Raw genomic sequence first — 15,923 nt, 5'->3', positions numbered from 1 at the left:
TGAGTTGACAGTACAATTTTATCCATCAACAGTCTTTCATGTTGGCGTAATTATTGTAACATCACGTGTATGGCGCATGTGTTGATTGATATCCTACTGTCATATTTAATTTGCTTTACATTTAATTTAATATATTTTAGGGGAAATCTCAGTCACACTCCCGCTGTATATTTTGGTGTTACATATGATATTAAATTCATCCTTTTCATAAGTGTAACAAGAAAAATGTAGACACATTTTGAAAAAGGTTATTGAAGCATTTCATACTTAAATACTAATCATTTACATCGCAACAAAAATGCATTTTAATAATAGCAATACAAGTATCTTTGTTGTTGTTTTCTCTCTCTAAATTTGCCCTTTGTATGTCTCCAGAGAAAGTCAACTTTTCAGTGATGGCAATTTCGGCTCTTTTTTAAATTTAGGCTCGGCTCCCTTTCGGTTTCCAAGTGCTCTTCGATTTTTTTGATATCTTCAAAGAACGCATTACCAAAATATATGTAAAAACAAGACAATCATCGATAGAACAATGGAAAAGTCGCTATTACGGCAGGAATATACTGGTCCAGTCCACATGAGATGAAATTGGGGTGAATGTGGCCCCTGAACTCAAATGACTTTGACGCCCAGCTGGACTCTCGTGGTCCAGGTTCCATTTTCTTATTGACATGTACAACTTGTGTCCTGCGAGTAGTTCGCGGTTGCCCCTGGTGACGCGTCTCTCTCTCGCTCTCGCTCAACCCCTCCCCATCTGTTCGCGTCCCGGCCCGCGATTGGCCGGAGAGAACTCATCGCCGCCTCCGATTGGCCGAGCTCACCGTCAGTCATGCGCGTCCGCTATATTTAGCTGATTGCATTATCGGCTCAGGGTTTTTAGCCTGCGGCAGCGCGCGCACACGCGTAAATCCAAACCGCATCGAAAAGTCCGACGTTCTTTTTCGGGAGATTATTTCCAGGTCAGCTAGCAGGCGAGTGGCTAACATAAACAGCAGCACCGTGCTGATCTGGGCTTTCCTTCCTCGAGAGAGAGAGAGCGAGAGAGCGAGCGAGCAGCGGAGACATGTCTTCAGACGAAGACAGGGCCAAGGAGATTTTGAAGGGTTTCAAACTGTATCCTTTTTGCTTTTACTATACGACATTAAGTGTGTGCGTGTGTCCAGCGGTGAAATGTACGCCTCGCATTTGATTAGCCGTAAGCTAACTGGCCAGCTAGCGACGATGCTAAAGCGGCTAAGCTACAGAGCTAAGTGATGATAGTGATGATGATGATTTGTGACGGTATGGTTATTGTTGGTAACTTTATTTGTAGCCGAGGTTAGATTTGGTTGCAGGCAGTTGGCTGCTCACACATACACTGACATCGTTTATAGCACGAATGAAGGACGGCGACATAACTGACAAAAGTGCTTCAGATTTCAAAACAACAAAAACAAAAAAACAAAGATAAAACGGTTATCTATCCGTTGGTCTTCTGACTTTCTTTTCAAGGAACGACAAAAAGTGCAGGGAGCTGCCAGGCTCAGCTACAAATCAATTGTTCCTGAAGGTTTTGGACAATCAAGTGTTACAAAATTTCAATATGGATGAAATGTTAATCTTTCACTTAACTTATTTTTAAGTTCAAACAAAAACAAAAGTGCCGGGAGTTCCAAAGGTCAGCAGCATCTCTTAGAAAGGTCACAAAAAACGTCAATAACTAATAGTTCCCTGAAGTATACCCACTTTTCAATTGACCTCTTATCAGCTGTCAGATTGATCCATCCATCCATCCATCCATCCATCCATCTTCTTTTACCGCTTATTCTCACCAGGGTCGCGGGCGTGCTGGCGCCTATCCCAGCTATTAGATTTATTTAAAAAAAAAAAAAAAAAAAAAAAGACCAATTATTGGTCCATCCCTCGTGGTGGTCAATGTTTTGATTGCTGAGGATATAAAACCGATTCTGGTTCTTTTGGGGCGGCACGGTGGTTAGACCGGTTAGAGCGTCTGCCTCACAGTTCTGAGGACCGGGGTTCACTCCCCGGCCCCGCCCGTGTGGAGTTTGCATGTTCTCCCTGTGCCTGGGTGGCTTTTCTCCGGGTGTTCCGGTTTCCTCCCACATCCCAAAAACATGCATGAATTGGAGACACTAAATTACCCGTAGGTGTTAATGTGAGTGCGAATGGTTGTTTATTTGTATGTGCCCTGCGATTGGCTGGCAATCAGTTCAGGGTGTGCTCCAGCACCCCTGCGACCCTAGTGAGGAGAAAATGGATGGATGGATGGTTCTTTTGGTGTTACAAACCGCCATTTTGTACTTGTTGCCCGAGGGACGAAGTTGGATTTCTTCGTTTAGTGGGTGGGCCCTAGGATGGACCCAACTAGGCTGTCTATCTGCGTGTAAAATAAAACCTCTACAACCCCAATTCCAATGAAGTCGGGACGTGGTAAACATAAATAAAAACAGAATACGATGATTTGCAAATCATGTTCAACCTATACTTCATTGAATACACTACAAAGACAAGATATTTCATGTTCAAACTGATCAACTTGATTGTTTTTAGAAAATAATCATGAACTTAGAATTTGATGGCTGCGACACGTTCCAAAAAAGCTGGGACAGGTGGCAAAAAACCTCTTGGTGAACAGGTGCGTGAGAAAATATTCCCAACGGTTTAAGGACAACGTACAATTGCAAGGAATTAAGGGATTTCATCATCTGCGGTCCATAATATCATCAAAAGGTTCAGAGAATCTGGAGAAATCACTGCATGTAAGCGGCAAGGCCGAAAACCGACATCGAATGCCCGTGACCTTCGATCCCTCGGGCGGTGCTGCATCAAAAACCGACATCGATGTGTAAAGGATATCACCGCGTGGGCTCAGGAACACTTCAGAAAACCAATGTCAGTAAATACAGTTCGGCGCTACATCCGTAAGTGCAACTTGAAACTCTACTATGCAAAGCAAAAGCCATTTATCAACAACACCCAGAAACCCTGCCGGCTTCTCTGGGCCCGAGCTCATCTAAGATGGACTGACGCAACGTGGAAAAGTGTTCTGTGGTCTGACGAGTCCCGATTTCAAATTGTTTTTGTAAACTGTGGACGTCGTGTCCTCCGGGCCAAAGAGGAAAAGAACCATCCGGACTGTTAGGGACGCAAAGTTCAAAAGCCAGCATCTGTGATGGTATGGGGCTGCGTTAGTGCCAATGGCATGGGTAACCATTAATGGTGAAAGGTACATACAGGTTTTGGAGAAACATATGCTGCCATCCAAGCGACGTCGTTTTCACGGACGCCCCTGCTTAATTCACCAAGACAGTCTGCACGTGTTACAACAGCGTCATTTCGTAGTAAAAGAGTGCGGGTACGAGACTGGCCTGCCTGCAGTCCAGACCCGTCTCCCATTGAAAATGTGTGGCGCATTATGAAGTGTAAAATACGACAACGGAGACCCCGGACTGTTGAACGGCTGAAGCTGTACATCGAGCGAGAATGGGAAAGAATTCCACCTCCAAAGCTTCAACAATGAGTGTCCTCCGTTCCCAAACGTTGATTGAATGTTGTTCAAAGAAAAGGTGATGTAACACAGCGGTAAACACGACCCTGTCCCAGCTTTTTGGGAACGTGTTGCAGCCATCAAATTCCAAGTTCATGATTATTTGCTAAAAACAATCACGTTTATCAGTTTGAACATGAAAGGTCTTGTCTTTGTAGTGTATTCATTTAAATATAGGTCGAACATGATTTGCAAATCATTGTATTCTGTTTTGATTTATGGTTTACGCAACGTCCCAACTTCATTGGAATTGGGGTTGTCATAAAATAGCTTCAGCTGTGACTACCATCAGTCTACTAGCCCACCTCACAATTTGGTTGTGGGAGTTTGTATTTTGAATGGTTGGGTAAGGCTGCTCAACCAAAACACCAGGCTATAGGATATAACCGATTCAATGTAGCGGCGGTAGAACATGGTTAGCAATGCATCAATGTGAAAAGAGGACAGTTTTCTCGTGTAAACGTCGGTTACCCTCCTTGTACAAAGCTTCCCAGTTTGGCACAAAGTTTAGCTTATGGTCAAAAATGGTCCCAAGGTATTTATAATTTCCACGCGCTCCATTGTGTGACCTTCTGACGGTGTGATGCTCAGCCCTGGGGAATTTCCCAAAATCAATATGCATATGGTGCTTATTGGTAGAGGTTCGCGTCGAGGCCGGCACATTATGTGTTCTGGTCCGAGCGATGCACCCAAACGAAAATTCTTGGCCCAAATCAAAAACCGAAAAGGTGACTATAGCAATTATTAGTCAACTTGCATTCATGGCTGTGACTGCAGAGCTGCCGACCGATAGAAATTCACTTCCACAACAATTTGTCTGAATGTCCATATTTTTAAAATGATATCAATAACATTACTCTGGGACAGTTATTGCAGTATATTATGTCATAGGATAAAATTAATTCTGCATACTGTTCAGTTGCACAACATAATAATTTGTCATGAGCTGGCGGTGACGTACCAATTCATTTGCGGTTTCTGGTAACCAAGCGTTATCGTGTATTACAGTATTTTCCTCGATAAACACGTACTAATTTGCTATTTTGCTCGTCAAGGTTGTCTAGTTTGGACATTCTGCCTTTGAATCTCAGGCGTTGTTGGTTATATAGAAAACTCTCAAGACTCTAATGCAGTGGGTCTCCATCTTTTTACCCAAAGTACCACCCAAAAAAAAAAAAAAGGCTCTGCAGTTACCATTATAATGATCAACATTAAAATGCAGGAGTTTAGTAGGCCTACATAGTTATCAAAAACAAGACAACTTTTATTGCTAAAGTTGTAACATTACAAGAAAAAAAAAAAGATGTAATTTTTCAAGAATAATGGCCAAATTTTGTGAAATTTTCAAATGACACAAGCCATAAGATTATGAGGGGGAAAAAAACTAATTATATGAAAAAGTTGTGATATAATGCGAAAAACAAGATTTGCAGGATTAAAGGCGAAGTATTAGAATAAAAAATAAAAAATTGTCTGAGACTTGAGATGAAATATCAAAACTTTGTATGACAAGAAGAAAATGAATTGAACAAATAAAGCTGTTGTACTACATGAAAAACATTGTTTTTATGAAATGTATTAATTTATGAGAATAAAGTCCAACTATTGGAAAGAAAACTTTAATTTACGTGAATAAAATCCAAATGTACTAAGCAAAAACATTTTAGGCGAAACTAACCAAGTTCAAATGTAGTACACATACACGGAAAAAATAAAAGTTGAAAAGCAAACATTTCTTAAAGATGAAATGCAAATGTGCAGCACTTAAAAGTGAAATACAACTGAACTGTACTCGGGCAGTGATTCATTGGCGTGCCACTAGAGGGAGCCCGCGTGCCACTCGTAGCATCACCGCTCGAACGGGTGTGAACTTGAATGGTATCAAAAATCAAGTATTCTGGTATTCTGTGCCCGAATACTCGCCGAAAAGTCACGCAAGCTCGTTGCTCATTGTATGATAACAGTGGGAAAAGTGTGGGTGTTGAGCTCTTTCGCCTGGTAAAATGGGGTTTAAAACACCCACATCACTGTTCGGAGTGACGCCCTTCTGGAAAAGCGTAGGTTGAACCCTTTCACCGCTAAAACGTGGGTGTTGAAACACCCTCATTTCCCCTTGGGTAAAAGTCTGATAGTCCAAGAATTGCGTGAATGACAGCTTCCACATTTTGCAACCCATTCAAAACATTTCCCAACTTGAAACCGTTCAGCCGTTTTTTTACGTTCCCCAAATGCCCGCATTTTTGGGTATTCCGCATAGGGCTGGAACTCGTGATTGTTTTAAAATTGGATTCATCGGTCAATATATTTTTGTATGAATCCGTAAATTGGATGAAAAACGTTTTTTAAAAATGTATTCAAAAACAAGACATTATTCCAAAATGACAGTGTCGAAAATTCACTTCCTGTTTTGCTTGGTAACATCAGTCAGAAACTTGGAGAAAATGTTGATGATTCTCTTCCAAAGTAAAAGCAGATGTTTGCAAATGTCCATCCATCCATCCATTTTCTGTCGCACTTCTCCTCACGCGGGTCGCGGGCGTGCTGGAGCCTATCCCAGCTATCATCTGGCAGGAAGTGGGGCACACCCCGAACCGGTCGCCAGCCAATCGCAGGGCGCACATAAACAAACAACCATTCGCACTCACAGTCACGCCTGCGGGCAATGTAGAGTTTTCAGTTAACCTACCATGCATGTTTTTGGGATGTGGGAGGAAAGCGGAGTGCCCGGAGAAAACCCACGCAGGCACGGGGAGAACATGCAAACTCCACACAGGCGGGGCCGGGGATTGAACCCGGGTCCTCAGAACTGTGAGGCTGACGCTCTAACCAGTCCCCCACCGTTCCGCCTGTTTGCAAATCTGTTTTTAAAAAAAAAACCACACTAACAGATAATCCATCTGCTTTCATGCACAACTACAGAAATCAGCGACAATGCGCAATTGAGAGGCTGAAATGGGAAGGATTTGGACAATTTGAAGTTCAACAAGGTCTCAATGATTAATCGATAGACTTCTATGCGCATTGGTGATCTGTCAAGCATGCCAAGGTGCCCAAAATGCCCCGTCCAACGTCATGTCGCTCGAGAGCCGTTTACGGATTGGGCCGAATCCTCGTGTGAACCCGAACTCAAGAAAGTCACGATCGCTTCCTGCGGTCCGACAAGCACAGCAGCTGAGTCTGGATCAGTTTAAGTGTGCGTGTTGGCGAGGTCGAGCTCGGGATGCAGTGCGCTAATACTTAAATCCATGATTTGGCAGCGGAACAAGATTTAACGCCTGCAGGAACATTCGATCACATTTAAACTGAATCGTGGCCATGGCTGGAAGTAGAAAAGGCCTCCCGAAAAGGTTTACAATGACCTATTTTAATAGTTTGAACCCTAAATCTACCCCAAACTATGATCCCAAAAGATTTAAATATCAGCTTGCAACATGACCCTTAAAAATGTATGAACAGATGATTTGATTTGGAAAAAATGCAGCCAAAGTGCAACGAGGACATGCTAACCTTTGGCAGATTTTCAACAATTCATCCGAAAAGAGGCTTCCAGCTGTTCGATGGCCACACCCAGCTGAGGTTCACGCTCAAACGCAACGTAGAACGGAGAGTTACGCAATAAAACAACCACATAGCTTAGCCTCATGAAAGTCCACTTCGCTTCATGCTCGCAAACGATGCAAAATAAAGCTTAGCCTAAAACATTACAACTTTTCGAAAAAAGAAAAAGTCGTTCAGCCGCACATTACAAGAAATCAAATGTACATGGTGTACAGTACTACTGTGCATTACTGTTTCAGAGTTTAAAAGATGTTTGCGTATCGAATGTGTGTATAAGAGTACGGTCGAGTTTAATAGGAGTGTGGAGAAAGATTAATGAGCTTCATACAGCTTTAAAATACGTATAAATAATCCCCCAAATATGCGGTGACTACTTGGCAGATTCCACCTATTGCGGGGGTGGTCCGGAACCTAACGAGCGATTACTGTACGTGTCGTTTGACAGAATGCTGCTAATTTGAAGAATTGTCTTTCCTAATTGTAACAACATAGCTCTACACAAGTAGCAGCTTATGAAAACAATCCAATTGAACGTGGGTTGGCGCGTTGGCGCGGCCCTCAACAACACTTCCAGTTTCTCCCATGGCCGCTCTGGAAAATGGAAAGTGTTCTCCTTTTGTCCTCAGAGCCTCGCTCTCATGTTTGCGTCCCGACATCACACCGACACGGTCGCCTCCCCAGAGCGTGTATTTGCGCTTGCTAACGAGCCCCCAGTGAGCAGCCGTCGTTGAAGACATCGTCGCCATCATCATCCGCATCCGCGTCCTCATCAAGGCTCGGAGTTGCCCACTTTTTGCCCGCTGTGGCGGTGGCGTCCGTGTGTGTGAGCGCGCGGCACGACGGTTTTGATGCGGGAGGTCGGCTTTAGCAGCCCTTGAGCGGATTACGAGAACCTTGCGAGTCGGCGCACATTAATGAGGGAAGGGGCGGGCCAATGTTTGATGCCCCGCGGACCAGACAGGTGTGATGAGACACAAACCAAAGGTGCCTTTCAAAAAAAGCTCCAATTTGAATCATTTTTTCCCACTTTTGTCCCTATTTTTTTTGGATCCTTAAAAAAACAATGTTCAACCATGTAAACATAATGCTCATGTTGTTTGTTTCTTAGTGGGAATTAAAGACACAACAAAATAGAGAATTCTGCTAACTATAGCGACTGAGTTGGCAACACTGATTGTGCTTTTGTAAACGAGCTCCACTCCGCTGGCAGCTGTGTTGTTAGTGGGAGCAGTGCACATTGCGGGCGCACTTTTTAACGAAGCAAGCCACACACAAAAAAATAACATTAGAACAATCATATAATAACATAACCCCGGGGAATTCCTCAATAAAATCTATGAACTGCCCAGCGCTAGTAGCAGCCAATCTAGATACTTTTGTGCGTCTGTCAGCGCCAGCGGACCCAGACGGATGTTTCTGGAACAGTTTGTCTTGAGAGCGAGTGGACAGCCGACGGTGGTGCCGAGGGTCATGAAGGGCCTCGCGGATGCGATGGAGTCCGGCGTGTGCGTGACACTAAGTGCTGTCTGGAGGTGACAGGACGCCCGACTGGACACTCTTGGACAATTTCAAGGAGTTTCCGGAAAACTGCCGCATCAGAGACCGTGGCCATTTTGCTCCTGTGTCTTCCGCAAACAGATGAGATGAGGTCAGCGTGTGGTGTAAACCCTCTTCACGAAAATTGGCAAATCAGAGCCGTATAAGTAGACCCGAAAGGTAGCCGCTTGTGCCTTTCACACAGAGCCGAGCAAAGCAGGACATTTTCGTGTCTGTGTGCTTTCACACGGCGGCACAGCATCCCACAAACAGATGAGGACAGCGTCTCGCATGTTCCTCTTCTCACAGAGATGAAGTGATGAATGCCGAGTAAAGCCAGTGCGTGGTTGCTCGCTGTCGTCCGGCCATCTGGTCTTGACTGCCGCGGTCCACACAAAGCAGGCGTCAGTGGCAGTCCTCGCCACGCCGTCTTGCGATGATGTTTGTGTCACTTTGAATGAGCGTGCACAAATGATTTGGGAAACATTTAGATTGCACTTTGGCCTGTCCTTTGTCTTCACGTGCCAAGCACAAATTGAGCCATTTTGGTGAAGGGAAAAAAATATACTTTTGTGATGCACACTGGCGCCACCTACAGGACAGAAATAGAGCAGAGGGAGAGCAGCATGGCTGCAGCGTTACTTCTGAGGAGTACAAAACAAAGGTCTTTGGAGTCTGGAGCATGCAACGCATTTGGAACTAGGAAGCACACTAATTCCTTGTGGCTCATGAAAGCGATTTTCCTATCATGAGTACTGGACGTCGACAATGTCACCATGACCAAGCACACCGGTGTGCTAAGTTTGGATAAAAAGTGGAACTTTCAAACATTTATTGACAACTTTGTACTGTACTGGGTGTTTTAGGCCATGAAAAAAACCTACAAAACAATAATTTTGTACTCTACAGTCATGTGGATTCATATGGCCTCAGCAAAAAAAAAAAAAAAGTGCTTCAATATAACGGACAATCGGCTCTATCAGACGAACCCCCCGCCCCCTTTAGTCTGTTCTATCGAGGGTCCGCTGTACTTTTGTTTTGTCCACACGTTCTTTCCTGTGTGTCCCGATATTTTTCTTCCAATTGCAAGTTCGTAACTCTTCACTTCCTGTATGTGTCCCAATTCTTTAGTCCACAAGTTGGTATACTTTCGCATCTGTGTTGTTACTTAACTTCCAGACGTCAGAAACTGGATGAACCTCCGAGATGCCGAGACGGGCAAAGTTCTGTGGCAGGGAACCGAGGACCTCTCCGTTCCCGGCGTGGAACACGAAGGTGCGTTCATTGTCTGCGCGTAAAAGTGCACGTCTGTCCTCCAGGTTACCCACTCCTCTTCCTCCAGCTCGCGTACCCAAAAAGATCCTCAAGTGCAAAGCCGTTTCCCGGGAGCTCAACTTTTCCTCCTCGGAGAAACTAGAGAAGTTCCGTCTGGAGCAGAAGGTTTTCTTCAAGGGACAGTGTCTAGAAGGTGATCTTCATCCTTATTTATCATCAGCGATAATACAACACACACACACAGCTGACATCAGTGCGTCTCAAACTGGTGTCCACAAAATAATTTGCCATAAATTATGTCTTATCCTTTTTTTTTTTTTGTTTTCCCTCAAAAGTGCATCCCTACAAACCTCGTATATCCAAATATGGCTAATTTCATGTTGTTTTCACAAATCAACACGAGTCTGTCCTAATGTGGTCTGTCGTTTTTATGCATTAGTAACCAGTTTAAAGTGTTGAAAAGAGCTTGAGAACAAATTGATGAACTGTCTTGGACGCTCAATGTCTGTTGTAAAGTTCCGTCCTTATTCCCTTATTCTGCAGCAAGCGTACGGCAGAATGTCGCCTCAAGATGTTTTTTAGACAATAACAAGTGACAATAGGTTGGCTTCGATACATTCGAGTAAGCCTGTTTAATTAAAAATGGATCGCTGCCGGTGCAGAGGGAAACGGTCAGCCACGAAGGTAAGTGCGCGCAGAGTCATTTCCGCCTATTAAACTGCTTAGTCAGCTCATTGTTTTATTTATGGCATCGCTCGTACTGGTGAGGTGTCCTATACATTTTAATCAGCGAAAGCGTCATAAATTAGTCAAGCAAGATGGTCTCTTTTTGTTGTTGTTTGTTTGTTTGTTGTTTCCCGAAAAGTAGTGACTTTGGCGGTCCGAGGATTTTGCGCGACAGCGACAATATAGGGATCGGCATTCCGATAAAACAAACATAAGACAATGACTCCTCCCTACTTTCTTTCGCTTTGGTCCAATGAAAAGCTCTGATAGCATCGCAATGTATGATCACATCAATCTGACATTCCCAAATGAAAAACGTCTTTTTCAGAACAAAAGGCTTATTGTTACAGAAAGAGTGCTTTTTTTCAAATTCTTTCGAGAATGTACAGCGAAGCCCCGCATATTTGCTGTTCACGGATTTTTGTGGACCAGATCCTCAGCTATTGGATGAAAAAAAAAAGAGATATTTGTGCATTTTGTGCTTTTTCGGTAATACCACAAGATGGCACCAGAGCCTTGGCTAACAGGAAATTCGTAATTGGTGTGAAGGAAGTATCGTGGAAGAAGATCTTGATATGTCGAGGAGGAGCTAAGTTTAGCCTGGATTGTTTATGGAAATAATGGAGACTCCGGTGCTTTTTTCTGCAAATCAAATCTTCTCTGAGCTGTTCATTTAAAATTGTAATGTAGTAAGAGTTTGAAATGATGGTTTTGGCATGTTAGTTTATGCTGAATTGATGGTTTAAAATATTAATACAGGCAATTATAAACGGGGGGCGTCAGTTACTCAGTTTGTTTGCTGTTTTTTTACTGTCGTCCTTTTTTTAAGAGTAAATGAGTGTTTTCAGAAAAAAGGCATAATATTACGAGAATAGTTGTATTTTTTAAAATTGTTGTCTCCCCTCGTTATCTTTGACCTTAATATCATAACGTTACGACTATCTTAGACAAATTTGACTTTATTCTTGTTATATGATGACTTTTCTCAGAAATATGACTTTTGTTTTTCCCAATAGGTTTTTTTAGAAATTCCTGTATGATTCAGGGTTACAGGTGGCAGTTGAACTGGCATTAGGAATATCAGGCGGTCCTTGGGATCCCTGGACCCAAAAAGCTTGCGGACTCTGATTTTCATGTCGTTAGCCTGCTAGCGTAATGCTCAGGTCGATTTGGAAGTTTTGGGGAAAACAAGAAAAACACAACAAAATTCTGTTGTGCGGATTACCATAACCTGGATGATTGAAGTGATGCTATTAGGCTAAAGATGGTGGACGTGGGCTGTGAGTTCTCTTTGAGGGAATTCAAGAACGTTTTCTTCAGCATGTTGACTGTGTGTGCGCGCGTGTGTGTGTGTGTGTGTGCGCGTGTGTCTTCAGAGTGGTTCTTCGAGTTTGGCTTCGTCATCCCCAACTCCACCAACACGTGGCAGTCTCTGATCGAAGCGGCGCCCGAGTCCCAGATGATGCCTGCTAACGTCTTAACGTAAGTCCCTGTGACGTCGTCACGCCAGCACTTCCTGTCCCTTCTTCGAGTGATTGATGTCGAGAAGCGCCTTAGCATTACGTTTGTCAAACAAAGTCCACATTTTCGTTACACTTCCAATACTGTTGCCTGAACTCCATATTTGCACTTTTGTATGTGTCCTAATACTTTCATCCTGTACATAAAACTCAAACAGGCGTCAAAACCAAAATGCATTTTTGCAACGAAAGCCCCACTCTCCAATTGATGCCTTACCTTTAATAAAGGCCTGCGGGCAGTTGAGTAATTGAAGAAATGTAACTTTCTACCTAACAATAATCATAATGTAACGTGTGGCTGCTTTCGCACATTTGGCGCTTGGAGGAGATAACGAAACAGAATAATGAGAATTACACAGAACTCCTGTTTATTGAGGGGATACATTACACAATGGTGTAACATTTTCAATTTACAGAGACCTCCTAAAAAAATAAATCAATAAAAATAAAATAAAAAAGGGGGTTCCTTAGTACCTGTTTTCACTTTCCTGCTGCCAAGAAATGGGAGACTTCTGTATAACATCACTTTGAGGAAAGGAAAAGAAGACTCGCTCCAGTTCGGATGCAAACCGTGCCTGCTTCAAGGTGTTTGATTGTCCCTCCCAGTTGAAGTTTACTGTAAAGCTGACAAAAAAAACAGCACATCGTTCAACCAAAGCATATTTCATCTAAGGAAAGTATGCACACTTCATACTAACATATAATGCAAAACTCTATCGATGGGCTTACAGGAATTCGGATAGACGTTACAGTCATTCTAAACGTTCAAACAACAGCTAGTTTAACACACACAGAGCAGCAATGCATACAAATCGAGCATAAAACAATACTCGCGGCTATAAATGTTCTCTGCTCCGTGAGAACGACTGCTACTTTTTGTCAGTTTGATTTTCTCAGGGACCTTCTTGAGCCTCTTCTTCTTGCCGGTAGCTCATTCACTGCCGTGGACGTCTATACTCGTCGATTGGAATCCAAGCGTTTACTGCTACCGACGTATACATTGTTCAAGAACCTTTGTCAACGGGGAGATGTGCAAGGCGCCCAGCTTGTCTGTGAAACTTACTGCAGCTTTGTAAGCCGCTGTAATGATGAACAGATTCCTGTAGACGGCAGCGTTGCATCGCTTTGGATTTGAGATCAACACAGCTGTTGAGTAGAAGATCAAGATTAGGAGGCTTGTCACGTCCACTATGAGCGTGAGAAACGCCAACACTGACTCTAACAGAGAATTCATATTTATGGTATAAACATAGCATGTGACTGAAAACTATTAGCTTCAAAGTCACTGTTCTACTTCTTTCTTTTCACAAAAGTTTTTTTGGGCCTGAAATAGGAGTTTTTGCTGCACATCGCTAAAGTACGGAAACAATCTTTTTTTTCTGGTGTAAGAAGAGAGTGGAGTCTTTCTTTTGTTACGTTTGTCATGAAAGGCAAAATTGTGTGAACTCTACAACGGCTGGCAATATGGAAGTTGGTTAATCACGCTGCAACTCTTCCAGTCGAGCGCAGAGCAGCTGCACAACGCTAAATTGCGACGAGTCTGAAAACGGAAAATGCCATCGAAAGCGATCACTTAAAATCTGTAACTGAAACAATGAACCGCAATACAGCGGGGGCTTGGCTTGGTAAACTGATGCATCATGCGATATCCCTGCATTGTTGTTTTTTGTGTTTGTGCGGTCCAGCGGCAACGTGATCATCGAGACCAAGTTCTTCGACGACGACCTGCACGTGAGCACGTCGCGAGTACGCCTCTTCTACGTCTGACGTCTCGCGCCGCCGCCGCGCTATCGTCGTCCCGTCCCGCCGGCGACAAAGAAGGCCACGTGACGTGCTCAGCGGCGAGGACGCCGGCACTTTGTGACTGTAAATACACGAGCACTGATCCCAAATCAGCCAGACGCTCCTTCTGTGCTTTTAACAAACAAACGAACGAACCTTTCTGTTTGGTTGCATTGACTCAGGAACAAAAATGTTTTTACGCTTACTTTCCTTTTCACGAATAAACCTTCTTAGAGCTCATGAGACTTTCTGTAGAACATTCCATGGCAGAAGCCGCCTGCTGGGACTTCTTCTCGTGTCAGTAGGTCCACGGTTTCCCTCTGGTGGTCTCTGTGAGGCCCAGTATGGAAACGACAATGTAGGTCAGGGCTGGGCAATCATATTGTTTGCTTCGATGGAACATTTTTTCTCAAATTGTTGAATTAAAATGTATATTTTTTTTGATTGAAGTTTTTGTTTCAAACATGCAGTACAAAAAGCTGACCTGAAAACCATCTCAACAGACACCGTGAAGTTCAATGTATAGTTAAATGTATTTATTCATTTTCAAAATTCATTTCTCATTGAATTTATTAATTAATTGTGAATAATAAAATTAAATAAGCAGTTAATTGTTTTCAATTTTATTAAATTGGTTCATGTATTGTGAAGAATCAAATAGGAACAAAAATGTAAAATCTACATAACCAATTATTCAATAAGAAATGTCCAACTTATTTTAATTCAGTTAAAAATAAATAGTAAAAATTCAAGAATCGATAAGAGTGGAGTCACGCATATTCGCGGTTTGGCATGAGTGGAATTTTTGGAGGAACTTATATTGCGTTATTTGCGGAACCCTCACCTTATCTGCATTATTTTTTTCTCCATGATTCGCCACTTGTGTTTTTTTCCCCCAAAAAAAGTTTGGGAAAAAAAAAGGTTTTCATTGCAGTTATGAGCATCAATTATTTGCAGGGGTCTACGATAGCTTAATATTAAAAACTTTTCCATGCACTTGCTTTTTATTATCTACAGATGACCAAGCCCAGACATGTTTATTTAGCTAATTGGTTAATTACTTCTAAGTTATAAATAATACAATTACGATATGATAATGCAATTTTATTTTATTATTAAAATGAATTATTTTACCGATACAGTAGACCCCCGCATATTCATGGCTTGGCATTTGAACATTCATCTATTTGCACATTTCTTTTGGAATCTGTCCCCTGCATATATATATATATATTTTTTTTTTTTTTTTTTTTTTTTTTTTTTTTTCTGTACAGCCCCCCACTCTAACAAAGAATGAGAAGACCCATGTGTCAAATGAGGACCTGGAGCACAAACGTTTGCCCGCCCCTGACCACGAATATAAATGTCTACAACGAAACATTTTAGGCGACTTCTGAAGTGTGACGCGTCCTCGACCAATCAAATGTCTTCTGACCTTTTTGTCAGCCAGGTGTGGATTTGATTTGGTGTTGCCATGACGACACATTCTTGGATGTGCTCCCCCTGTCATCTGGACCAGACTGGCATGTTCCATAGTGTTGTTGCGGTACATTCTGTATATTGTCATTTTTATTTTTTGTTAGCTGCTAACTCAACCGTGTAATATAGACTTGTGTTTTAATAAGACTGAATTTGTGGATTAAAATCCATGTTGTTGTCATACGTGTGCGTGAGTGTACTGGCTCGTTATTTTATATGTGAACACAAGTCAATACATTTAAAAATAATTATCTATTTATAGTTGATAAAAATCATACAGTGGTGTCTTGAGATACAAGTTGAAAGCATTCTGTGACCATGGTCGTATCGCAAATCATCTTTCCCCGTCGAAATGAATGCAAAAGCAATGAATTGGTTCCAGCCTCGTACAAACGACACCCACAAGTTTTGTTCTTAATAGAAATTGCACTTGACAGTATTGTGCTGTATAAAAACAAAGTATGAACATTTGCTTTGCAAAGCAGGACTGTACCTAATGGTTT

The 15,923-nt window shown here is 42.5% G+C and overlaps 1 protein-coding gene across 1 annotated transcript; it reads left to right on the top strand.

Moving 5' to 3' along the window:
• The first annotated feature begins 861 nt into the window (after window positions 1–861).
• Window positions 862–15,601, top strand: pde6d (phosphodiesterase 6D, cGMP-specific, rod, delta). Its single transcript, XM_061684621.1, has 5 exons — window positions 862–1,110; window positions 9,825–9,913; window positions 9,981–10,106; window positions 12,016–12,121; window positions 13,845–15,601. Exons 1-5 carry the CDS (start codon window positions 1,061–1,063, stop codon window positions 13,924–13,926), a joined length of 453 nt encoding a protein of 150 aa, XP_061540605.1. The 5' UTR covers window positions 862–1,060; the 3' UTR covers window positions 13,927–15,601.
• Window positions 15,602–15,923: the final 322 nt, after the last annotated feature.

The sequence above is a fragment of the Phycodurus eques genome, chromosome 8 (genome assembly GCF_024500275.1).
Source record: "Phycodurus eques isolate BA_2022a chromosome 8, UOR_Pequ_1.1, whole genome shotgun sequence".
NCBI classification, from domain to species: domain Eukaryota; kingdom Metazoa; phylum Chordata; class Actinopteri; order Syngnathiformes; family Syngnathidae; genus Phycodurus; species Phycodurus eques.
The sequence above is the reverse complement of the archived record's forward strand: the minus strand, read 5'-3'. Positions and strand labels throughout refer to the sequence as shown.

Coding starts and splice junctions, on each gene's coding strand:
- pde6d (XM_061684621.1), top strand. CDS start 1,061: ATGTCTTCAGACGAAGACAGGGCCAAGGAGATTTTGAAGGGTTTCAAA. Junction 1,111..9,824: donor ATTTTGAAGGGTTTCAAACT/GTATCCTTTTTG, acceptor TCCAGACGTCAG/AAACTGGATGAACCTCCGAG. Junction 9,914..9,980: donor TCCCGGCGTGGAACACGAAG/GTGCGTTCATTG, acceptor CTCTTCCTCCAG/CTCGCGTACCCAAAAAGATC.